Source organism: Rhinolophus sinicus, chromosome 17, assembly GCF_057876585.1.
Source record: "Rhinolophus sinicus isolate RSI-liver-muscle chromosome 17, RSI-T2T, whole genome shotgun sequence".
NCBI classification, from domain to species: domain Eukaryota; kingdom Metazoa; phylum Chordata; class Mammalia; order Chiroptera; family Rhinolophidae; genus Rhinolophus; species Rhinolophus sinicus.
The window spans coordinates 44,781,196-44,806,072 of NC_142517.1; the positions used below are offsets into that span (position 1 = coordinate 44,781,196).

General features: G+C 43.3%; 1 protein-coding gene across 2 annotated transcripts in view; it reads left to right on the forward strand.

Moving 5' to 3' along the window:
- Nucleotides 1-24,877, forward strand: part of USP13 (ubiquitin specific peptidase 13) — a 105,235-nt gene that overhangs the window by 58,608 nt on the left and 21,750 nt on the right. For both annotated transcript variants that reach the window (XM_019751835.3, XM_074328294.2), the window contains 9 exons: nt 1,111-1,182; nt 1,551-1,644; nt 9,597-9,722; nt 10,816-10,969; nt 12,957-13,131; nt 16,145-16,233; nt 18,553-18,675; nt 20,058-20,084; nt 23,085-23,228. In XM_019751835.3, coding sequence (XP_019607394.3) covers nt 1,111-1,182; nt 1,551-1,644; nt 9,597-9,722; nt 10,816-10,969; nt 12,957-13,131; nt 16,145-16,233; nt 18,553-18,675; nt 20,058-20,084; nt 23,085-23,228 — 1,004 coding nt within the window. The remainder of the gene's footprint in view (nt 1-1,110; nt 1,183-1,550; nt 1,645-9,596; nt 9,723-10,815; nt 10,970-12,956; nt 13,132-16,144; nt 16,234-18,552; nt 18,676-20,057; nt 20,085-23,084; nt 23,229-24,877) is intronic.

The following is a 24,877-nucleotide window of genomic DNA, read 5'->3' on the forward strand; positions in this document are numbered from 1 at the left end:
ACTTTTAATCAGACCTGAGAAGGAGCAAGGATCTGTGGAGAGAGCATTCCAGGAAAGAGTCAGGAAATGGCCTGGCCTTGAAGCAGGAGGAAGCTTGGTGTGCCCTGAGACAGCGAGAAAGGCTGGTGGCTGTGGCGTTAGTCTGGGGGAGAGAGGTGGGAATGGGGTCAGAGAAGGGCACATGGAGGGCCAGAGAAAGGGACCTGCTTCTGGGTTCTTCTTCCTAGAGCTTCCAGGCTCAGAGTCAAAGCCTGAAAGGGGGAAGATGAGCAACACAAAGCAGAGGGTGTGAAATAGGAAATGAATTTGAGAAGTGAAAGGAATGATTATACATTGAGATTAGAGGTAGCTGGCTAAAGTTAGCATTGCTGTCAGGATAACCTGGTCAGAAGGAGGGGTTGTGGACTGCTCAAGGGACCATGGATGGGGCAGGTACAGCGACGGCGGCGGGCGAGGTTCAGAGCACAGCTTTGGAGCCACGCTGCCTGGGTCCACTCTGGGCTTCGTCACTCCCTCCCTGGGTGACTTTGGAAGCTACCTAATGAATCTGCACCCTGATTTCTCATCTCTCAAATGGGGTAACAAAACGAATCACTTGCTCATATGGTTACAATGAAGACTCAACCAGGTAATGTAGGAAATCCTCAAGAAACAGTAGTTGTCACTGCTGTTGTCATCATTATTCATTTGGCACGACTAGAGAGCAAGTCCTAACCTTACCAGTTGTTTTCCAGATAGTATAAGCCAACGGTTCTTGACTCTGGCTACATGTTAGGGTCACTTAGGACTTGCAAAAGATTCCGAATCCCAGGCCTCAGCCTCAGGCAGTGAAATCAGAACATCTGGGGGTGGCTCTGACTTTTGTGCTTTTTTTTTTTAAGAAAGTCTTTTAAGGGATTCTAACTCACACCCAGGATTGAGACTCACTGATCGAAGCATAAACACTTTAGGGAGGTCTAAGAATACGGCTATCAAGGTCGGAGCTCAGGAAAAACTTTCCTTCAGGTGGTTGATTTAATTTTGACAGAAGGTCTTAGCTAGGATGATGGCTTATTTTGGTTCTGTTTTTTCTCAGTTCCTGTGTTTTGACTGTGACTTCTCATTTTCTAGGTATGTAGGAAATCTTCCAAGAATATTTGACTACTCTCCTTTAGACCCAACACAAGATTTCAACACACAGATGTAAGTGCCCAACTGTAGTTTTTTAGAAAAGTCTCCAATAAAGTGTTCATAGCGGTTCCCTCTGGGCTGCAGAATTAAAGGCAATTCTTTTTTCTTCTTTGTTTTCTGTATTTTTAAAAGTCTTCTAAAATGAGCATGTGTTACTTTTATAAGAAGAAAAAAATTAATAAAATTATAAAGTACTGAGGAAAAGTTGAAAAAGGAATCAGTATCAAGGAGAATCAAGTAAATTAGTTATTTGTGAGTAATTGAGATGAAGTGGTTCACCTAAAAAGTAGCTGTACTTACTGAAATTCATAGATAATTTTAATACCTGCAAGCGGAAAGAACAATGACCTTTTTGTTTTTGCTTCTCCCTCCTTGTCCAGGACTAAGTTAGGACACGGGCTTCTCTCAGGCCAGTATTCAAAACCTCCAGTGAAATCTGAACTCATCGAGCAGGTGATGAAGGAGGAACATAAGGTATGTATCCGAGTGATTGCCACGTTGGTATGTAGGGAGGAGGGACCTTTACCAGCTAGAATGTGGATTTCCTATGATTTGGCAAATGGTGACCATAAATTTAGCAAGCTGTCAGAATAGCTGTTTCATTTCTGAGTGTAGGGTGTCTGCATGCTCTTAAAACATGCGGGAAGGAGCAACCCGGGGTGGGGTTTCTAGTGGCAGTTGCTGCATGGATTTTATGTGATTGCCATCGTTAATGGTCTTCAGAAACGATATTCTTCATAAAATACAGCTGAGATGGAAGAAATAAACTGTATAAAAATATAAAGATTTTCCCCTCAGTAACAGTCTTGGCCCTTATAGTATCTTTCTTCTCTTAAGCCTCATCTTTGTTCGTTAGGGTTTCTCAAGAGGCTGGTTGTTAGAAAGACGACACCCACATTCATAGCCCCCTCCACCCCCAACTAAAGCTGAGGATTCGGAATTTCTGGGGAGGGCTGGGTAGTCCTCATTTTTGGTAAGCTGCCAGGGCATTTGTAAGCACACTCAAGTCTGAGAAATGCATTTGGCCATTTAGTCACTGTTAATTGATAGAGTAATTGAATGATGTGCTTCATCTCCTAATAGACAGATGTGCTTTTCCGTGTGCGTGACGGATAGGCCACTGACGCCTGCGTGAGCTGCTCTGTTATGCAACTCTAGAGGGCGCTACTCACCCCTGGTCTGTTTGAGTGGTGGTGGTGGCCGCGCGCAGTGCAGCGCGCAGCTGTATCTGGCCGCCCTGGCTCCTTGCGCTTCAGATGTCCAGAATGGAGTGCACGGCCCACGTCCCCACACCTGCTCTGCCTCCACAGGGCCCGGTCGTGACTCAGTGGGCAACTTCTTCCCATTCTGTTTCTCGAGTGTTTGACGTCTGTGCTCCCATCTTGAGTCAGGCATCCATACCTAATGCCTGCAGACTGAGCAAGAATCAAAAGGAAATCAACTCTTTTTTTTTTTTTTTTTTTTGCAATGTAGCCAGTTAGTTGGGGAAATGGAGCAAACAGGCTAAGGGAGTTTATGAAGGGCACATACAGAGGCAGTGTTGGGGGTGGGGAGAAGGAAGAAGGTTGTGAGGAGGGTGAAGACGTGTGCGGGCATTCTGAGTGGCCAGGCCAGGAGACCTGAGTGTTGTGGGGGCAGGAAGACAAGCTCCCCAGTTGCATTGTTATCCGGCCTTTGCAAGATAATGAGTTTCCTTACCCACCCGCGCCAGGAAGACCCTCATCTGGGATGCAGTGGGGGAGATGGTTTGGGTGTAGGGCAGGGATATGGGGTTATCCAGGCTTCTTCTACCTCTGGGTTCCTGTGAAACTTTGAAGAGGTAATGTGAAAAAAAACTTAAAAAAACGGTTTAAAATTTTATGTTTGATCACATTTGTCCTGGGTTTTTAATCCAAGCTGTCTCTTTGTGGGCCACTTTTCAGGCAGAGTCCATTCTCCTTGGTGGCGAAGGAGACCGGCTTGGGACTGAGGAGCCTGGTTTCCATGTAACTTTTTCATGTCAGCCATCAAATGGCAGAATTGGTCTAGGTGGTGCTTGTGAATATTGCAAGAGTGAAGGTACCCCCTCCATTATAAAAAAAAAAAAATCTGTATATTACATGACTGTTGTGCTTTTGGAATCTCTTCATTTGAGGAAATGTGAAATGAAAACTCATCAAGTTAGCAATGTTGCGAAGTAAGATTTGGTTTTTCTTTTACATTAAGAAAAAAAGTAGTTCTTATGTGAGCAAGGCAGTCTATGAACAATAACGGCTTGGGGCCCTTGCTCTCCCCCTGCCTTGGGATTTAGTGCCCGGTTAGTGCAGTAGCTCTGTGATCTGCAGGGGTCTGAAGCTTGCAGGTGCGAACCGCTGCTCTGTCTGGCTCAAGCTATGTAACCTGGCAACATTTGGGCTATATCTGTCCTGCAGGCGAGTTTTGCTTGGTCCACAGATAAATATCTGCATTTCCTACTTCTTTTAAAAACTCAGCACCTCTGGCAATTCCAGGCCCGAAAGCAGTTGGTTGGAGCTGAGGAGCAGCCCTCTGTTCACAGGACACACAATCCCCAGCTGGCTCCAGTCCTTTTGCGATTCCTCACCTGGCTACTAGGCTGGGTATTTGGATGTATGACCCTTGATCTAGATGATTCATTAAATCCTTTCCCTGCTCTGAGATGCCATGGTCCCTTTAACATTCAAAATGAGCTTGAATTGACCAAATAATTTTCTTGGTGGTCCCAAAGGTATCAGTTTCAAGCTGTGACTTGAATAGACAATTAATTCATAGTAAAATCTCCATTCCCCTTGACAGGGGAGGGATTTACTTTATGGGGCATCAGGATGGTCACCGGCAGTTGGTTTCAGAGAAACCAATTTGTGAGAATCTTTCTTCTCTCAGGTATCAGGAGCCTGTTGATCTTGTCCCAGGCCTTGGGCGTTTGTGACTTATACACGAGACTAGAATGCCTCAAAAGGGGAAAGAAGGTATGCCGAATCAGGGAAAAGGATAGATTAAGAGAGGAATACGTGATGGAGGGGAGTGAGCACGTGAGACGGGTCAGAGCCATGTGGCGGGAATGCCTTTTTACAGGGCCACCACCACCATGATGCAAATACTAACATTATATAGTACTGATGAAAGCCCAGGTCTTCCTTTGTGTTCACTGATGCAGAAACGGATGCTCAGAAACCTTGCCTAGAGTTAAAAGCTGGTGAGTGGGAGAGATGGGCTTTCCATCAGGCAGCCTGGCCCCTAAGTCTGTGTGTTTGACCACTACTCTATCCTGCTACCCTAACAGTTGTTGCAGTACTTGGTGGTGGTGGGTGGATGGCAAAGGGGGGCTTCGAGTTTGCAGAAGTACCATGTAGCTCAGTAACTTGGGTTACTCACCTCTGTCTGATACTCGTATCTTGTGTCATTTCTAGAATACATACTTCCTGGTGTTAAGTGGGCCTGCTATAGACCAAGGGGAAAGCTAGTTTTTATCTATGCATGCTTAGTACACATTTTCATCTATAAAAAGGTTTGCAGTGTTTGGGGCACTGCCATTTCAACATACATTTTTGAATTGATTTTTAAAATTAAGTTGTGTCTGTAGTAGGTAGATAAGCCCTCCTCACTATAAAAGGATACTTTTTCTTCAAAAAACATATTCCTGATTTTTATGCATTCTGAGACAGTGCTTTCACACATTTTAATGCTGACTATCGTATAATTTATTTATCCTTCTGAAGATAACATGTTTTAAACAATTCTGTATTCTGAACAAACTATGTTTCTTAAGTGACAATTCATTCGATTTCCCATCTAAATAATCCTTGATATATAGTTGCTGGTTTCAGTTTTTTATCAGCATGAGGTAACCAGTGTTCTACTTGGAGGTAATGTAATTTAAGCCCCAAACGAAGAACTTTGTTTTCATTAACCTCCATTTTCCTAGGTTGGGCAAATGTAACCTTTCTAACTGACCGTTTCAAATATGAAAAATAGCTTAGGGAATGCCCTCTGTTCCTTTAGTTTAGGAGCTTTGAGGTTTGAACCTGGGTTAGGAACGGCTGGTCCAAAGTGTAAGTTTAAAAGTTTAAATCAATAGACAGTATACTCCTGTGTATTGGGGACAAGCTGAGATGGGTCTTTTTCTCATTCCTGTGGTCTCAGCAAATGTAAATATCTGGACAAGTGTTGCTCTACTGTGGTACAAAGCCTCAGTCTTGCTGCTTATTTATTAATTAGAACATTAGGCTCGGGGCAATATGAGTGGTTAGTCGGGCTGTCATCTGTGTGCAGTGTTCAACAGAAAGTTCTATGTAAGCATTTGGGAAAGATTTTCAACACCGTAGTCCTGTCTGTAATTTTAGCTCATCAGTTTTGCAATTGCTGATGGAGAAAGTAAGTACAGTATCCTATAAATACAACAGGTTCCTTAGGCAGTTGCTATTTTGGAGGCTATCTGGGGCTCCCTCTTACGCAGTTAGTTGCCAGGACCAGCCCTTGCTTTAGGCGTGTGAGGGCCAGCTCACAGAGAGAGTGTGTGAGGAGTGTGGCAGGCCAGCTCATAGAGAGTGTGTCAGAAGTGTGGCAGGCCAGTTCACAGAGAGTGTGTCAGAAGTGTGGCAGGCCAGCTCACAGAGAGAGGGTGCTGGAAGGCAGGCCTGGGTCTTGGGCCACTGGTGTCTCCCTTTCATCTTGTGTGGTGATTGGCCCAGAGGGGACACTTGGGTGATCTTTTGCCCAGGATTGCTCTAAAGATTGCTTCCGTGAGGTATTGTTTAGTTTGTGTTTCTTATACACTGGAAATCAGATCTGGAAATTTGATTAGATTCAGGCTCAACTGTTGTACAGACTGACTTTCTAATATACAAGATATGAAGTGGACACAGTAATAGTTGAACATGGGAATTTGTGAGACCTCCCTTCTGAAATCAGATAGCACTGGTGTGGGGCATGGTTGTGGGCAGATGGGGACAACGGATGGTCAAGGCAGTAGGTGTGCGGCAGCTGAGTTTGAACTAAAATGCTCAAACCCAGCTGTGAAAGCCAGGAACTGGTCTGCAATATAATGTGAAGACAGAGAGGTACCATCTCTCTGGTTAGGAAGCTTTTTTTTTCAAATAACTTCTCGATGACAATCCTCAAGCTATAGCTTGACTGTTGAATGAAGAATTAAGGAAGGTCAGTACAGGGAAAAGAAATGAATGGGCACAGAAAAAGAAACAGGGGAGGGGAATGAATGAGGCTAGGCCACAGTTCATTCTGAGAGTCTGGGGGTTTCTGGGCTTTTCACCAGGGTCTCTCTTGAAACTTCTCTTCCCAGTTCTATGACCCCTCAGTGGCACAGGCAGCCTTTCAGAATTTACTGACTTGCTGAACTTTTCAAAGCAGCTGTTTTGGTGGGAGACTGGTAGACACTCTAAGCTCGAAGCATAGCTTGTAAGAAGTAACAGGACCAGGAGCAGGCAGTGAGTGCGTGCTGACGTGAGTGCCCAAACAGGAGCGCACGATGCAAAAGATTCATTCCAACTGGTACCCCTACACTGCTGAGAGTGGGGAAGTAATTGCTGGACTGGCCTGTGGTGTTGGCCCCAGAGGTGTGTGGGTTTGAAGAGCGCGTACCCAGAGTTCAAGACATACTTTCTGTTTTTTGAGCAACTGGTAAGATGGATTCAGCGTCATCAGAGATGAGAACTAGGCACATGTGTGCAAGAGGCAGTATTAGGAGAGGAGAGAGAGCGAAAGGGGAAGGGAGGGGAGGGGAGGGAGGGACTGACTTTTCTAGCTGTGTGATCCTGGGCCACTTATTTACCATCTCTTTGCCTGTTTCCTCATTTGTCAAGTGGAGAAAATAATACTAATCACCTCATAAGATTGGGTGAGTTAAGTAAGATTCACATATAAAGTGCTCAGAACTGTGCTTGGACCTAGTAAGTGTTCATCCCAGTACCCAGAATAATGTCTGACGTTTTATAGCACTCAGTAAATTTCTGTTGAGAGAATGAATGCATGTTAGCCGCGATGCACCAAGATAAGGATTGTTTTTGCATGCTTGTGTTGGCTGATACTATGTAGAGATACATCAGCATTGTGAGTGAAGAAAGTTACAATTTTACAGTTTGCAGGAGGTTCGTATACAGGTAGTAAAATTAATTATCAGGTATAAATTGGTCTTTACCTAGCCCTGGAAGCACATCTGAAGCCAAGTGTGTGTGTGTTAGCTGGTCATTAAGGTACAGGTTCCAGGTCCTCAGATGCCCAAATGCTGCCACTCTGGGGACTTACTTGTCCTGTAAGAGCTGCTAGCACTGTTTCAGATCCTCTGCAGTGTTCTTTCACATCCGCTGTAGGTCTCCGCATCGTCACTCATTCCCCCATTATCTGTCAGCTCGGGGGGCAGACTCCCCAGTCGTGCTCTGCAGTGTCTGGGGTCGGTTAATACTGGATGACTAGATCAGATATATTTTCAGCAAGACAGGAAAATTCACCTGAGTTTTATTAGAAACATTGCTTAGAACATGTGCGTTGGAGAGATTTTATATGTAGAGCCACCCCTTGGCTGCAGGGAGATGGCTGTGGGAGTTTTCCTATCGCCTATTGCATCTGACTGCGTGGTTGTGCACACCCGTCATTGTCTCCAGACCTTAGGTATTGACCTGGAGACATGGCCTTCGCTGGCCAGACTGCAGTCAGGCTGAGGAGATAGGCCAGAAGCAGGCTGAAAGTGAAGGGAAGCAGGGGCATTTTGCTCTGTGCCCAGTGATGGCCCAGTTAGATAGCGAGTTGTCTGGACTTCAGAGGAAGGGAACATGGCCTGGAAGCTGAGCATGCTGAGGTTTGTGAAGAAGCCGGTGGAACAGCCGCCACACATTTGCAGATAGCATATGAGTTAACTTCTTTTGCGTGTCAAGGTGAAGTTTGTCTCACTGAGACCTACTGTGTGCTACAGCTGCCACTCTGTTTTTGCTGCAGAGAACCTGGGCCTGAATCAGAACCTGGAGTTCATTCTGGCTCTGCTCTTTGTTAGCTGCATGATAATCCGGTCTCGTAAGACCTATCTGGAACCTCTCTGCCAGTCTCAGTTTCCCTAGCTATAAAATGGCGACAACGGTGGCACCTTCTTCATAGGGTTATTGTATTAAATGAGGTGACATGTAGCACCATTATTAGGTGAACTGAACTTGGAGGGGACTCAGGAAACAGCATTGCCATGAGCCCACCCCGTCTTCAGAGGCCCTGTGGACTCTTCCTACTCTGCCGCTTTACAGCGTCTCAGGCCGATGGCCCAGATTTCCTGTGATTTCCTGCATGTTACCAGCTTGAGGAAGCCAGTTTAAAGCTTCTCCCCTTACCAAGCTCAGGAGCCTTGGAAACCAGCAGTGGTACATGATGGTCAGCATTAGCATCCTCTGGTATTTTTTTGTCCTTACTCCACCTCTCTGCCTTCTTCCACCCCCTCAGGCCCCTCCAGAGTCAACATCAAGGGATGGGAGAGATTAGAAAGGCCGCAGAGCCTCCCACTGAGCTAGTGTGTTTGGCTCCCTCTTGGCTACTATGTGTCTTCTGTCATGGCTGGCCTTTTTGTGGGGGCACATTAGTGGTGTTTTTAGAGATGCCCCCGCCTTGTTTCCTCAGGGACCTCCACAAAGACCCTTTCTGATGCCCTATCCAGGTGACCCGGTAGCCCCCCACCCTGGCTACTGTCCCGAGACTCCGTGGCTGGCTGACCTCCCATCATCTTACGTGGTGCCCTTTCTGAAGGAGCCTTCTGAGCTATCCTTTTAGCCCCTGGGGAAAGTTCATAGGGCCTTGTCCTGCCAAAGATGTCCCACCCACTCTTCCCACTCTGCCTTCCTGGCCACTACACCGGCGTCCTTCCATGTCTCCAGGTGAGGGGTACACTCCTGGGAACTGCTGTGCTCTGCTCCACAAGAGCCCAGGGCAGGCTCATGAGCAGCCTGCAGTGGTGGCCTGGGGCAGGCAGTGCCATAGCGTTTTCTTATAAGTACCCCAATCTCTACTGGGGTTCTCTCCTATTCCCTCTGGGGAGGGAAGGGAGGTGCTGTAGAGCTCACCTCTCCTTTAACTTTTTTCACAGGACGTCCTCTCCCTAATGCATCTCTAGCCTGATCTGAAGTGGGTTGTAATGGACCAGTTTGGCCACTATGTAGCAAGTCCTGGGGAGATGGACCTAGTGTTTCTCTTGAGAAAGTGGATTTTTAGTTTTGAGTCAACAGGAAGAGTCCCGTCCTATTCTCACATCAGGCTCAGAGTGCAGGGCCTGGTACATACTAAACATCTAGTGTATGCCAGCGTTATTCTTATTTACCTTCTGTGGGCCTCCATTCTCTCATCTGGAGATCAGGGCTTATGGTAATCCCCACTCTGCTTGCCACCCAGTGCTATTCATGGGTATGAAAGTATTGTAAGTTGATTTTATTTTTATATTTTAGCCTCAACAGAATGGGATCTCTCCACGCATGTTTAAGGCCTTTGTAAGCAAGAGTCATCCGGAATTCTCCTCCAATAGACAGCAGGATGCCCAGGAGTTTTTCTTACACTTAGTGAATCTAGTAGAGGTGAGTCAGTCTTCAAAATTGCTCAGAAGGGTTGTAAGCAGTGTGCCCAGCCCCTAGGGGCAGCCCACTCTGGCGTGGCCAGAATGCCCCACCCCCTCACCTAAACCTCTCACTGTCAAACTCTGTCAGATTTGGCTTCTTTGAGGCTTTTCTGCTCTGCCCACCGGTCGTCATCACGCCTCATGTCCTATTTTCTGGGCGCTCATGGGTCGCCCTGTCGTCCTCTTAATTTGTAAGTGTTATAGGTGTATTTGTCAGTTACTGTACTTTTTCTTTTCTTTCTTTTGGTGACAAAGCTTCTTGAGAGTCCCATGTGGTATTTGGTGTCCTCCTGCCACCACTCAGAGGTGGTCACACTGCTCACAGCAGAGTTGAATCACATTCAATGCTGTGGTTTTTAAAAGCCACTGAGAATTCATGATTAAAGCCTTTTTCCTCCTCTTAAAAAAAAACTGCTTTTTTCCCTGATTACAAATGTGTTCTTTGTGGAAAATACAGAAAAGCAGAAAGGTGTAAATAAAAATCACGCGTAATAGCAGCCCCTACAAACAACCAGTGTTAACATTTTGGTGTCTGACCCACCCTTTATTTTCCAGATGCATTTATTAATTTCCTACATTGTGTTTCTAAGCAATGTTTTCCACTTCACCTGCTGTGAACATTTTGCCATGTCATTGCATATTTGAATGCAACATGACTTCTATTTTATTTATGAATAATTTATATGAATACATTAATATAATCACGTCATCCATTGGTTTAATTTTTCCAGGGCAGTCCTTTCTCTTTGGTTTCACTCCCTCATCCCCTTTCTTCTAATTCCATCTAGGTCAGTCCCTCTCCCATGATTTTTAATGGCTGCATAATATTAATTCACACAGTGAATCATAATTTATTGAACCCATCCCCCATTTTTGGAGTTGAGATAAATACCGTTGTTTTGCTTTTAAAGTACTCGGGTGAAATAGCATGCCCAGAGGGACTATTTTATAACACCAGGTCTTTACATCAGAGTTATGTTTGATTTTATGCTAATTTTTATTTATGGGTTAATATTCATAAATTCACGAACCTGATGTGTTCCAACCTTCAGAGGAACCGCATTGGCTCAGAAAACCCAAGTGATGTTTTTCGGTTTTTGGTGGAAGAACGCATTCAGTGCTGTCAGACCCGAAAAGTCCGCTACATGGAGAGGGTGGATTACCTGATGCAGTTACCTGTCGCCATGGAGGCAGCAACCAACAAAGGTAAAGGCTCCAAAGTAGGACATTTGCCGTGTGCTTCTTCATCTGTGAAAACCGTTGAGGCAGAGATCACACGGTTTAGTCACAGCACAGTTCTATCCGGAGTAGACCCAGCCCAGATGGCATATGGTTTGCATGTCTCTTTTCATCTTTTCTTCAGTCCCCATGTGACTTTCTTTTGAGAACAATCAAATGCATCACAGATTTTTGCGGCTGGGTTATGGATGGAACCTATTTAACTGCATATAAATTTGACCAACTGGTTGGCTTGGAGTCAGCTTAATTTGGGGGAAAATGTTTGTAATTGCACATGTGGAAAATTCTTTAATATTATCACTCATAAGTTGTGCTATAAAGTCTGAGGGAAATGATCAGAACTGCATTTTTTGATGTGAGACATTCAAGTAGAGGTCACTTAACAAAATCCAACTTTGGCATCTGAGTATTTCCAATGCCTCTTGTAGGAGATGAAGTGTGACGGGGCTATTTATAGGCCGAGGCCCATAGAGGGGTCTCTGGACTTTGGAAGCAGGACGAAGGCCGAGATACTGCCGCCAGGTTGGGGTCTGAGTGGAAGTTTCCTGCAGTCAGTCTAAGCTGGTTCTTCCCAAACACAACAGATAAATGATATTACTTAGAATTAACATTTTAGAAGCAGAAGAAGTAAAAATATCTGCTAGGTTGCTTCTCTCCCATGAACTGGTCATTTCTGTAAAGTCCAGCAGTTCCCTGGGTACCCTTTTTCCTCTTTTTTGCGGGGGCAGTTACTTGATTATGCTAATTGGAAAGTGGTGATTATCATGCATTTAAAGTGAAATGATTTCCATTTTCTATAAGCTCATGCTGCTTTTGACCCGTTTTTAAATACCCTTCATACAAGGTAGAAATAAGGGTGAGGGTCTGTCGTTTGTTTTCTTCTTAGAATTAGGCTTAATTGCTTTCTCTTGCCAACCTTAGGGATACTGGCTCATGTGTTCTGCTCAGTTTTATGATCCTGTTTAACTCGCTGTGTATAATTTATGAGTGGGGATTATTTTGTTCAGAAAGGTGATTGATAGCTTAGTCTCTGGATACTGATCTCTGGGAACACCGAACGCTAGCGTCCTAGATGTAAGTACATCAGACACTGATGGTGGACTGGGGCGTGGATTTTAAAAGCACAGTCTAAGGAAACACAGAAGTGAATACGCGTGCCTAAAAACTGAATCAGGAGTTTTTTGTTTTGTTTTTTTTAAACACAAAAGGAGTTCCCAGAGAGACCCACTCAAAAATCTATATAAAATCTTGACTTACGGGTAGTTTCCAGGAGCAGATCTGTTGACTCTTTGGAAGTTCACAGCGCACTCACTTCTTTTCCCCTTGGTGTTTAATCATTTGACCAGAGCTAGTGTAGGAAGGCCTTCTAGGTGGGTTGCTCTGAAATCTAAGGTGTGGGTAACCTCAGCACAGAGTTGCCTCGGCAACGTCAGTGTTACGCACTGTGTGCCGGTGGTTAACTGCAGTCCTTAGACTTCCTGCTCCTCGACCTACCCCATCCCTGGCCTCTAATCATCACGAAGGGCCCAGGAAGAGGTGAGCCCTCGGGTGTCTTTCAGTATGAAATTCTCTGGTATGAAGACTCTGATTGGAGGGTGGCATTTGGGTAAACCAGCCTTTCTCTGGACAAATGAGAAACCAGGTTTATGCATCAGTTACGTCACACATGTGGTCTGAACCTCTCACCTGGGCCAGAGTTCACAGTTCCCTCCCATCAGTCTCAAAGGGGAAGAGGCAAAAGAAATATGAATGGCTTGATGCAGCCTATCAGTGCCATCCAAGACACCTAAGAACAGCTTTTCTGTAGGCTTCTCTGGAGTGGTGAAGGGCAGCAAGTAAGCCACGCTGTCCCACCCAGCCCACAAGCCTTTGGGGAAGATTGTCCAGAGGCGGTGTTTCTCATTTCAAGAAGATAAGAGCGATTGCAAAGTCTCTCATTTGGTCTTTTACGCAGATGAACTGATTGCCTATGAATTAACGAGAAGGGAAGCAGAAGCAAACAGAAGACCCCTTCCCGAGTTGGTTCGTGCTAAGATACCATTTAGTGCCTGTCTTCAGGCCTTTTCTGAACCAGAAAACGTTGATGATTTCTGGAGCAGTGCCCTACAGGCAAAGTCCGCGGGCGTGAAGTAAGTGTGTGTGTATGTGCGTATGGACGTGTGCATGTATGTGTGCTTGGGTAGTGGAAGTGGGGTGAGGAGGGGGCCTTGAGAGGCAGGAACTGAGGTAGGGGAGGGCTGGCAGAGTAGTGTATGCATTTGCGCATGCGTGTTCATGGGTGGTAAGATGGTATTATGATTCACACAACCACAGGTGTCTTAGACCCCACTTGTGTCCAATAAAACAGGCTTATAATCTATATTATGTGCTAGGGAGGGAATAATTTTTGTTTTGTGTTTTGTTTTGTGGGCTAGTAGTCAGGAGATCTGGGTTCTTCTCCCATGTCCACTTCTCCACTTATGTTCTGTCCCGGGGGGAAGTTACCACCCAGTGTCCTTCTTCCACCTGTAATGGAGGAATGATGCTTGCTGGCCTGATTTTCTCTTCAGTGCTGCAAATATTTAGTTGTAGGCATCACTATCTAGACTCCCCGAGGTGGGTCTTTGTTTTCTCTAATTCTTAACAGTAGATATTAAATGTGACTGCTTTCTGGCACTCTTGAATTGGTAGTTAGCCGTAAGGAAGCGTGAAATTATCCCCCCTCCTCCCACCCTGCCCCAGCCTTGAGTTCCCTCCACTGCCCCCCACCCCATGGTATTACCTGCCAGCTGATACCTCACCCAGATGCTGAACCCAGAGCAACTGCAAGCGTCTCGGGGCCCCTGAACCACATTTTGGAAATCATTAATTTACTGATGACCTTTCGTTGATTTCACTGTTATGTATTTTCCAGATTTTAAGCTTAATGTGGTAAGAGGAAGAGGTCAGAGAAGAGACATTTTTACTAAGTTGAAAATATCAGGTTGAGTTTGCTGGGTTTGGTGAAATTGAGGACTTGGTTATATTTAAGTAAGAATGATGTTTATTGCTGGTTCTCAGAAGATAAGAAAACTTAATTAGAGATCATATATAACTTCTGGAGAGGGAGCCAGGATCATAGTAGATCAGTTCTTTAGGAAAGGTAAGCTCCTGTTTTTTGCTGAGCCCCCTTATATTATTGCCTGTATCCTTCTGCCATTATCATGATGGAGAATTTGAGGTGCGGAGGGGTAAGCGACTTGCCAGGGGCAAAATACAGATCAGTGAAGGACCGAGTCAGTGCCCAGGGCCTCATGCGGTCCAGCTCTTTTGTGGCCACGTAATCACGCTAATTCCTTAGGTGTACATTCTAGTGTGCCGAGTAGTTCCACATCATTTCATAAACATTGCACAGCCCTGGATGGCAGGTATTATTAATAAATCCATTCTGTAGATGTGAAAATGGAACCTCAGGGAGGGTCCGTGATTTACCCAGATTTGGAGTGAAATTAAGTGCATCTCCAAGAGCCCAATTCCTGTCTTTTAACCCTTGGAACAGTGCTCTATCCCTGTACTGTGACATCTCTTCTGCACTAGGGGGCAGCAGTGCATTTGGTTTCTGGGTTCTGGGAGGATGCATTCCAAGTAGTAGAAGGCAGTGACTGAGATTTGGAAAGTGGACTTTGTGGGGAGGGGCTCTAGAATCTTTTCTATTAAAAGGTATCTGTAGTACCTGTCTACAGCTAGTTTTCTTTTTTACGTATACCCACCACATCCACATTGACACTCAGCTAGAAATGGGTGTTATAACCAAGATGGTAAATGTGGAGAGAATGAACTGGAACCTGGGCATGAATTTGTACAAGTTGAATAGTTTGTGCATAAAATTGTCAGACTCAAGTCCAGGCAATTCACCTTTTTGAAAGTTTGAAGGGAAGCCCAAGACATTGACCATATGTATTTTAAATTTAAAGCACAAACGTAGATATTTTATTTTATTTATTTATTTTTAAAGATTTTATTGGGGAAGGGGAACAGGACTTTATTGGGGAACAGTGTGTACTTCTAGGACTTTTTTCCAAGTCAAGTTGTTGTCCTTTCAGTCTTAGTTGTGGAGGGCACAGCTCAGCTCCAGGTCCAGTTGCCGTTGATAGTTGCAGGGGGCACAGCCCACCATCCCTTGCGGGAGTCAAACCGGCAACCTTGTGGTTGAGAGGATGCACTACAACCAACTGAGCCATTCAGGAGCTCAGCGGCAGCTCAGTTCAAGGTGCCGTGTTCAATCATAGTTGCAGGGGACAGAGCCCACCATCCCTTGCGGGACTCGAGGAATTGAACTGGCAACCTTGTGGTTGAGAGCCCACTGGCCCATGTGGGAATCGAACCGGCAGCCTTCAGAGTTAGGAGCATGGAGCTCTAACCGCCTGAGCCACTGGGCCGGCCCAGACGTAGATATTTTAGATACCTATAATATATGTACCTCTAAGATCCATGTGACCAGGTGTTTAGGTAAGTAGTATTTTAGTGCAGCCCTGGCATTTCAAATAGTCAACCTCAACCAAAGTTCCATAAAAACGCTCTTTATGCCACCTCTGTGCCGTAAGATAGTGGGAGCGGAGATGTTAGGATTGCTTGGAGAGCTTTTTCAAACCCCACATACAAAAACAAACACAAAATGCATGGATGCCATTACACACCTACAAATATATATATATATATATATATATATATATATATATATATATATATATATACACACATATATATATACACACATATATATTAGTATATATATACACACACACATATATATATATTAGTATATATATATACACTAAATGCCAGCAAGGGTTTTAGGAAAAACAACAAATGTTAATGGTTGAAAAGTACTTTTCTGACCTATAAAATGCCACAGCAAAGTAAAAGTGACGATTTGGCAATGGGCCCAAAATCATTCTCAAGGGACAGCGTTCTCCGACATTAAACATGTTTTTCTTATGGAAAGGCCAGGATGAATGAGCAGGAGGGGGGAGTGTGTGTCTGCTGATGTCTGCGTGACCCTCCTCTGTCGTCCAGCATTGGAGCTGCCAGGCATGCCTCAGACAGAGCCTGTGATGCTTCATGAACTATATTCATAATTCTTACCGCCTTGTTTCATTGATATAATCCCCTTGTGTTTCCCAGAACCTCGCGATTTGCCTCATTCCCTGAATACTTGGTAGTGCAGATCAAGAAGTTCACTTTTGGTCTCGACTGGGTTCCCAAAAAATTTGGTAGGTATCTTTTGCATGCTTTTGCTGAAAACATCAAATTAGCCGTTTAGAAAACATGGCATGTGAAGGAGCCCGTGCAGCTGGCTGCCAGCAAGTTCCATTTCATTCTTTTTCCGTTATTCCCACCTTTCTCTTTCGAATCAGAGGTATATGGGAAGCACCAACGATAAAATCGCCACATGGTAAACCACCCCTCTAATAATAGGGTTTGGAAGGAGTGGATTCTAAGAGTGAAGACAAGACCCCCACATTATCAAATAAACAATGTTTCCCAAACATTAATGCGCATACAGGTTACTTGGGATCTAGGTAAAAGGCAGGTGCTTGCTCCGCAGGTCTGGGGTGGGCTCGGGAGTCCTTATGTCTAACAAGCTCCCCGGTGGTGCCGGGCGCTGCTGGCCCAAAGCCCACACGTGAGGTGGCAGTGCAGTCGTGGAGCATACACTCCCCTCGTAGCATCTCTCCTCCGCTTCTGAAGCAGGCAGGTGTGGCTGATGACATTCTCTTAAATCGTGTAGATCTTATCAATAACAAAGTGAGCATAGTCAGCTGCATCACACAGTCAAAAAAGGGATGTGACTTTGGCTTAGTTGCGCTTTCTTCTTGCTACTTTTAAAGGGCCTTGACCATTATCAGAGGTTTGTTTTCCAGACAGTGCAGAAGAACACTTTTGCCACCATCATGATCTAATAGCAAGGGTGTTACTAGGCTGTCCTTAGTGGTGTGGAAGAACGTACAGTTTTACCCTCTGTGGTTTCTCAAGCAAGTACCTCAGACTGTGTGCCAGTCTTTCAAAGTTTTTACGTTTTTGAGCACTTAAAAAACACTGGTTCATAAAGCACTCATCTGCTCATCTGAAGGGGATAAGAAAAAAAATGAAAAATCGGCTGGAGTGATTTCCCAGAAGCTTCCGGCTCTAATGGTTACAGCACTCGTTTGCCATGTGACGTGATTCTAGGCTGTGACTGATTCTGTGCCAGATCTTTACTCTTCTTGGTGGAATAATTTTGTGGGCAGGGAGGAGGGCAGAGGGCAGGGTCCTTGTCACTCAGCATGAACCTGAGCAGCACCTGGGAGAAAACTGCCTGCTTCCAAAGGCTTTGAATTGCTTTGGAAATAGTTTTCTTATTTTCCTTTGTCCTTGGAATTCCTGAAAAAGAACAGAAATTCAGATGAGATTTCATAGACTTTCTGAATTTAAAGGCGTCCCAAAGCTTTCTTTAGTGAACCTGGATTTTTCTGTTGAGGAATAATTGTATTGATTTTGTGGGTCATATATTATGTTTGTTTTTGCTGTTCCCTGAGGTTAAAATTTTTTTTACCTAAGCTTTTTCTTCGGGTTGTTGTTTTAAACTAGGGTTTATGTGCCTGGCATCATAACTGATTTTGGGGACAGTATTTTCAGGTTCTGTTTGCTAGCCCTGGAGACATACCCTACACCAACATTTGAACCCATTTATTATTATTACTATGTCTGAATATACGCAGTACTAAATATCAATAGGATATTAGACTGATAAATTTGTATTTGAGTATGTCAATACAGTAACAGTAACAACTGAGCTGAGAAATAAAAATGTACCCCCAAGACTAAGACATTTGAGATTTGAGTAATTTCTTTAAAACTTCATTCTTCATTTATTACTTTAGTTAAATTGCATTACTCATCATGAGGTGAGAAAAGGCACAAACTAGAGGTTGCAAACTCAAATGCCTAAGGAGGACAGGGGATAACATGAATTAAAGAGGTGGGCTGGGTGTAAGAAACATGTAGCTATCTATCTTGGGTATTCCACTTTGGATAAAGACAGGGATTGGAACGTTCTTCTACCCTGAGAATCAAAATAGCAGAAATATGGTGCCCAGGTTCATGGGTGCAATAGGAATAGGTCTGTGACAGACTGTCACCGAGGGCACACGTATGAGACTATGCCATAGCTTTCTGTTTTTCAAAATAAGCTGGAAATCTGGATTTCTAAATTAAATCTGATTTAAAAATTGGAATTTGTTGCTAACATTTTAAAACCAACAAACGGAGAGTGTCTGGGCTGCAAATGGTCTGTGGGCTGCCCGTTTGTGACCTCTGGCTTATCCCATTTGTTCTTGTTCACTGTGAAAACCCTTCCACCCTCTGTACTATCCCCAGTTCTCCAGATCAGTCTTGCTGAGTCTCCCGGTTCTGTGATTACTCCAGGGACCTGAAAAGCCTCCCTTAGGTCTGCCTAGACACATACATGTAGAGTTAGTGATGCTGGTTTCAGGAGGTGATTGTGGGGTTTGGGAGAATCTAGTGAATGTGTGATCTCTCTCATTTTGCAGATGTTTCTGTTGATATGCCAGATCTGCTTGATATTAACCATCTCCGAGCCAGGGGGTTACAGCCGGGAGAGGAGGAACTTCCGGACATCAGCCCCCCCATAGTCATTCCTGATGACTCAAAAGGTATCGTCTTCTTCCAGGAGGATGATCTCTTCCACTCCCCACCACTCTTCTCTGCGGGAATAGTCACTTTTCTCCCACCACGCTGTGGTCTCTTGGCTGTCTTCCTGGGTTATAACCCACCATAGTCACACAGCAGTGAGGCCTGGCTGCAACCATAAGCTTAAAATAGACATGGGAAGAGGCACAGACCCAGCACAAGTAGTTGACACAGGCTTGTGGAAGTCAATGGCGATAATGGCAGCCAGTTTTCAGAAACTTTTCAGGTTGTGTTGCCTTTGAGATTGCCTCCTTCCCTCTCTCTACTTCTCCCAAATGGGCCTGGAGGGAGGAGGAGTACATTTTCAGTAGGCCCTTAGTGCAGGGGAAGCTGTGCCATTCTCAGGAGCACCTTTAGACAACCAAAAGTGGCCATTCAACAGAGAATGTTGGTTTTAAAAATCTTGCCCATATCTCACCTCCTCACCTTCATCGCTGCTCCTCAGCAAGGGAGCGGTTTGTTTTTCTTTCACTCTGTGAATGCTACATTGGTCATTGTTTAGAATACTTAAATTTTTAAGGGAAAAGGACATAAACATAAGGTAGTTGCCTCACATTTGTGTTTCTCAGGGCAGTGTCGAAAAATCTTGTTTTCATTATTAGCTCAATTATTCTGGTGACATCAGTTTCATTCTGACTTTGCTTGCGTACCTGCTTGCTGTTCACCTTCCTAAGGAGTTAATTAGGTGAAATAACTAATAGTGATGGAGCACTCTGGGCTCCTCTACCACAGGTATGCCATCAGCTGAGCGGTGAATATTATTGGTGACTCAGTTTGAGTGCACAGAAGGGTAAGGTGAATCCAGGAGGAGCATGATAGGATTCAAGAGAGGTATCTTTGTTACCTGATTCTCTAACGCTGAGTCAGATGTAAAAGCACACAGTATGGGGAGTGGAGAAGAGACCTGTACGTGGGGCATTCTGGGTTATGTAGTACAGGTGGTTCGGGGAAGAAGAGATCAGTACGAGCATCAGAGAAATCCAAGATGGTTTATTAGCCCTGCTCCTGCTTTCTCTGAGGTTCAGAATAGAATCCTTGGTTTGTGACTGTACAGAGTTCTTAGAAATACAGGGATAAAAATGATTTCGTTCATTGCGATGATAGTCAGAGCATCAGGGTTTATCTGCTCTAAATGCCTGAAGCCTGGTATCTTCTCTCCTCACTGTAACGACCGTGTCTTGCAGGCTGGGGGGGGTCTGTGTGGGGGAGATTGAGAGGCTGGCAACATTGTGGGGTCCCCAGGGCTTACAGAGTGAGGACATGTCCTGCCTTGATTCTTTTTCTTCCTCTGAAATGCTTTGCCATGGTTTGATCTTGTTTTCTGCCCTTTCCCTTGATTTTCCAGATCGCCTGATGAACCAGCTGATAGACCGTATGTATCTTTTGAAAATTTCCCCAGTGTCCTACAATTGTTTCTTGTCTAACACATTTACCTGAGGGGGGGGGGGTTCTTTTCTGTACGTGCGCATATCCAGCTTTGCCACAGTGGAAATGATTCTTTGTCTGCAAGTTGAGTTAGCAGCACATGTAAACCAGTGGCATAGTGATGAAGTGGCCCTGTAGCTCAGGAGAAGGACCATAAGCAGGAGAGCCAACCAGCTCTGGGTTGGAAGTTTGGCTCTGCCATTTATGACTGTACAACCTAGAATAATTTACTTAACTTCTCTGAGCTTGAGTTTCCTATTGAGTGAATGGGGGCTAACGATGCCGTTTCTTCCCTCTGGCCACGAGAGCAGGCCTCTTTCAGTAGTGATGGCTCAGTGGCCAGTTATTTTTTATACTCTTGACCCTGGACACATAATGAAGACACACAACTGACAGGAGGTGGTAGTCTTGATTAATACTCTCAAGGTTATTAGTGTCATTGGGTTTGTGTTAATTTTGTAGGCTTTTAGTTCCTTAATCCTGTGGGAGTTGATGTACTTTGGTTTTCTAAAAAGAACATTAAAAAAGAAACTATTTGTAGAGAATATTCAGATATTAACTAGGCAGAAGAGGGAGTGTTTAATACTAAATACTCTGAATATTTTTCTCTACCAAGCCTTTCTGGAGATGAACTATTTGTTAATTCAGAAGTTCAAGGATTTTACACTGCAAATGATTGATCACGTGGCTTAGACCTCCACATTTCCTTTCTTGGATCAATTCTGATTTGTTGATTGCTAGAAGAAGCTGTTAGGGTCAGTGAGGATCTTGGGAAAAACAATGGCTCTGTGAATAATCTCATTGTAATAATAACAGTGGCTGTTAATACTTTCGAATGTTTGCCACGAATCACATTGCATTCATTATGCCATGAATTCTTTCAGTTGTATGTAATGTTACTATTACCACGTCCAGATTCTCATTTCCTTATTGTAGAAAGAAGGGCAGGACAGGTGACCTTTTACAGAGGATAAAACTGAGACCCAGGAACGTTCAGAGACCCAAGAGCTGGGACCAGAACCAGGGCTAGGACAAGTGTGCTTTTCATGCCACTCGACCTTTCCTGGAATCTGAGAGGTTTGCTGGCTGCTCCTGATCCTGCAGAGAGCTGGCCGCAGGCTCTTACCCCAGGGGAGGTGATGGGTGGTTGGAACTGACCATGCCAGAGGAGTTTGTCTCTGACCGTGGCACTCAGCCATTTCCTAGTGTTAGTGGTTTGGGCATTGATTTCCTATTAGATCTAAGCTTGCTGTCTTATCAGCAATTACCTGCACTCAACAGGAGAAAATAGAATTATCTGGGGTTAATTTACCTTTCCTGGATTTTTAAAAGGAATAGCTTTGATTATTTTCTTCTTATAAAAGTAAAGAGATATTTAGAAACTGTGGATTAGCAATGAGAGTCATCTATGTTTTCATCACCCATCTGTAACCACTCTTAATATTTGGCATATTTCCTTCTGCTATTCTTTACTGATGCCTGGCTCACTTTATTTTACACAAAAATGGAATTGCATATTTTCAATCTAACATGCTATTGTAGATGCTGTTACATACATACGTACACTTCTTATTGAGCGGCACTTCTTAGACTGCATTCCAGGGAACGTTAGAGTCTATGCTGAAAGGTGTTCTGTAGAAAGAGTTTCGTAGTGTCTTTACTGTAAGAGTCTTTATTACAGGATTTTTTGAGTCTTCACTATGTTAATGCACATTGTGAATTGCTAAGGGAAGAATATAGAGGATAGGTTTTAAAAATTTATTTGACCATGGAAAACTCTTTCTTTGTGGTTCAACAATTATATCTCTCCTACATTTGGGAATCACTGCTGTCCTACATCATTGCTTTCTTACAATTTGGCCTTAATACAATGTTCTGTAATCTTCTTTATAAGAGAGAACTTTGATAAACATATTTTCAATATAATTTGTGTAGAGCAGATATCTCTGCTTCTCAATCCTTTTATTCATTGCCATCTTTGACAGAATTTTCAATAGATTAGAGACCTTAGGACATGGAAAACATAAAGGATATATTTTGTGCTCCTGTTTTCCCCCTTTGGTATAATTTGAGAGCACTGTGTAGGAGTGTATGTATATACATATAAACACATACATGTATACACATGTACACACATATATATAGCCTATAGGTCTGTATACATACACACATATACACACATGTGTATGTATACACATATGTATATATACATAATTATAAATTTGTATGTACATATAATGTACATGTATATACATATACATATATGCTTATATGTATACATATATACTTGTATACATACATATATATTTATGCACACATATACACACATCTCTACCAATATCTATATATTATTATGAAAATAAAAGAAAACAAACCCTCAGTGTCCAAGCCCAAGTTAGCTTTGTAAAGCTATCCTTTTTAATATCTTAAACGTACACAATTGAAAAACATTTTTTTCTTCTGTAGTTAATATTTGGGCTCTCCATTTCCCAGGGTTGATTACTTCTTTTGATTGCTGATAGCCCTGAAAGCCTGCTGTCACTTCCTGTGAGCTTTAAGGGACTGGCTTTTTGGCCTGTAGCTAATGCTTTTCTCTTCAAATTTCAGTCATAGCCGAGGCATCTGTAAAGGTCTTGAGTACGATCTCAGAGGCTGAAACAGTTCTGGAAATACACTAAATCTCCCCATATGAAATTAGACAGTTGTTTTTCAGGGCTTGGGTTGTCCAGGTAATTATTATGGTTTCTACTGAAGTCAAGATTTAGGTCAACTCAAACAGCTTAATATTTGGATGGCATAAAACAAAACAAAATTAAACTACCATTTGCACACCAAACAACATAGCACTTTCTTTGGCTAGCATGTGGATAAAGGGGTGAAGAGAAGCTAAGACAAGAAGAAAGAGAGTTTACTTTTTTACAGCAGAATATTCTGTTGTGCTCTGTAGCATCAGACATCGATGAGTCGTCAGTGATGCAGTTGGCCGAGATGGGTTTCCCTCTAGAAGCGTGTCGGAAGGCCGTGTACTTTACTGGAAATATGGGAGCCGAGGTGGCCTTTAACTGGATCATCGTTCACATGGAAGAGCCAGGTAGGCGGTGGGAAAGTGGGGTGGTTGGAGTCCGATGCAGTTGTCAGTGATACTAAGCCTTGATACTTCCATGTCCTCTGAATGTGTACCAGAAAATGACTTTTTAGCTCATAATCTGCCGTGGCGATGGGGGCCCGGGGGCTACCGTTGCCTGTATAGCAAAGTCACAATGTTTCTCTTTTCTCTCTCTCTTTTTTAATAACAACTTTACTGAGACATAATTCACCTTTTAACGTGTATATAAATCAGTGGCAGAAAGACCACTGGAAAGATGTGGGATATACTTGTAGCTAGGAGATGATGAGGACTTGATATAGAAAAATGTGCATGAAAAATGTTTTAGTTAGCTTTTACTTTGATCTACTTTATTAAGACAATTCGTCCATTTAAAGTGTACATTTCAATGGTTTTTAGTAAATTTACAGAGTTGTACAACTTTCACCACTATCTAATTTTAGAACAGTTTTGTCTCCCCCCAAAAAATCCTGTACACATTAGCAGTCACTTTCCATCCCCCTGCTCTCTCTAGACTCTGACAACCACTAATCTACTTTCTGGCTCGATGGAGTTGCCTATTTTGGGCATTTCATATGAATGGAATCATACAATATGAGATCTTTTGTGTCTGGTTTCTACCACTTAGCATAATGCTTTCAAGGTTCACCTATGTTGTAGCATATATCAGTACTTCTTTCTTGTGGCTGAATAATATTTTACTATATGGACACACTACATTTTATTTATCCTTTTATCAATTGATGGACATTTGGGTTGTTTCCACTTTTTAGCTATTATGAATAATGTGGCTATAAATGTACAAATTTTTGTGTGGACACATGTTTTCATTTCCCTTGAGTGGAGTTGCTTTGTCATATGGTAACTCTATGTTTAACTTTTTGAGGAACTGCCAAATTGTTTTCAACAGTGTCTGCACCATTTTACATTCCACCGGCAATGTATGAGGGTTCTCCATATCTTCACCAACCCTTATTATTATTGTTTTTATTACAGCCACTTCAGTAGATGTGAAGTGGTATCTCATTGTAGTTTTGATTTGCATTATCCTAATGGTGAGTGATATAGAGCATCCTTTCATGTTATTGGTCACTTATATATCTTTGGAGAAATATCTATTCAAATACTTTGCCTATTTTTAATGAGGTTATTTGTCTTTTTATTGTTGAGTTCTGAAAGTTCTTTTTAATATTCTGAATACAAATATCTTAGCTATATGATTTGGAAATATTTTCTCCCATTCTGTGGGCTGTCTTCACTCTCTTGGTGGTGTTTTTGGAAGCACAAAAGTTTTTAATTTTGATCAAGTTTATCTGTTTTTTTTTTTTCTTTTGTCATTTATGCTTTTGGTGTCATATCTAAGAAACCATTACCTAACCCAAGGTCACAAAGATGTACTTACTCATGTGTTTTCCTCTTAGAATTTTATAGTTTTAGCTCTTACGTTTAGGTCAGAGATCCATTTTGAGTTAATTTTTGTATATGGTGTGAGGTAGGGGTCTACCTTCATTCTTTTGCATGTGAATATGTAATTGAGCACCATTTGCTGAGAAGACTGTTCTCTACCCATTGAATGGTCTTGGTACCCTTGTTGAAAATCAGTATGGGTTTATTTCTCTCAATTCTGTTTGACT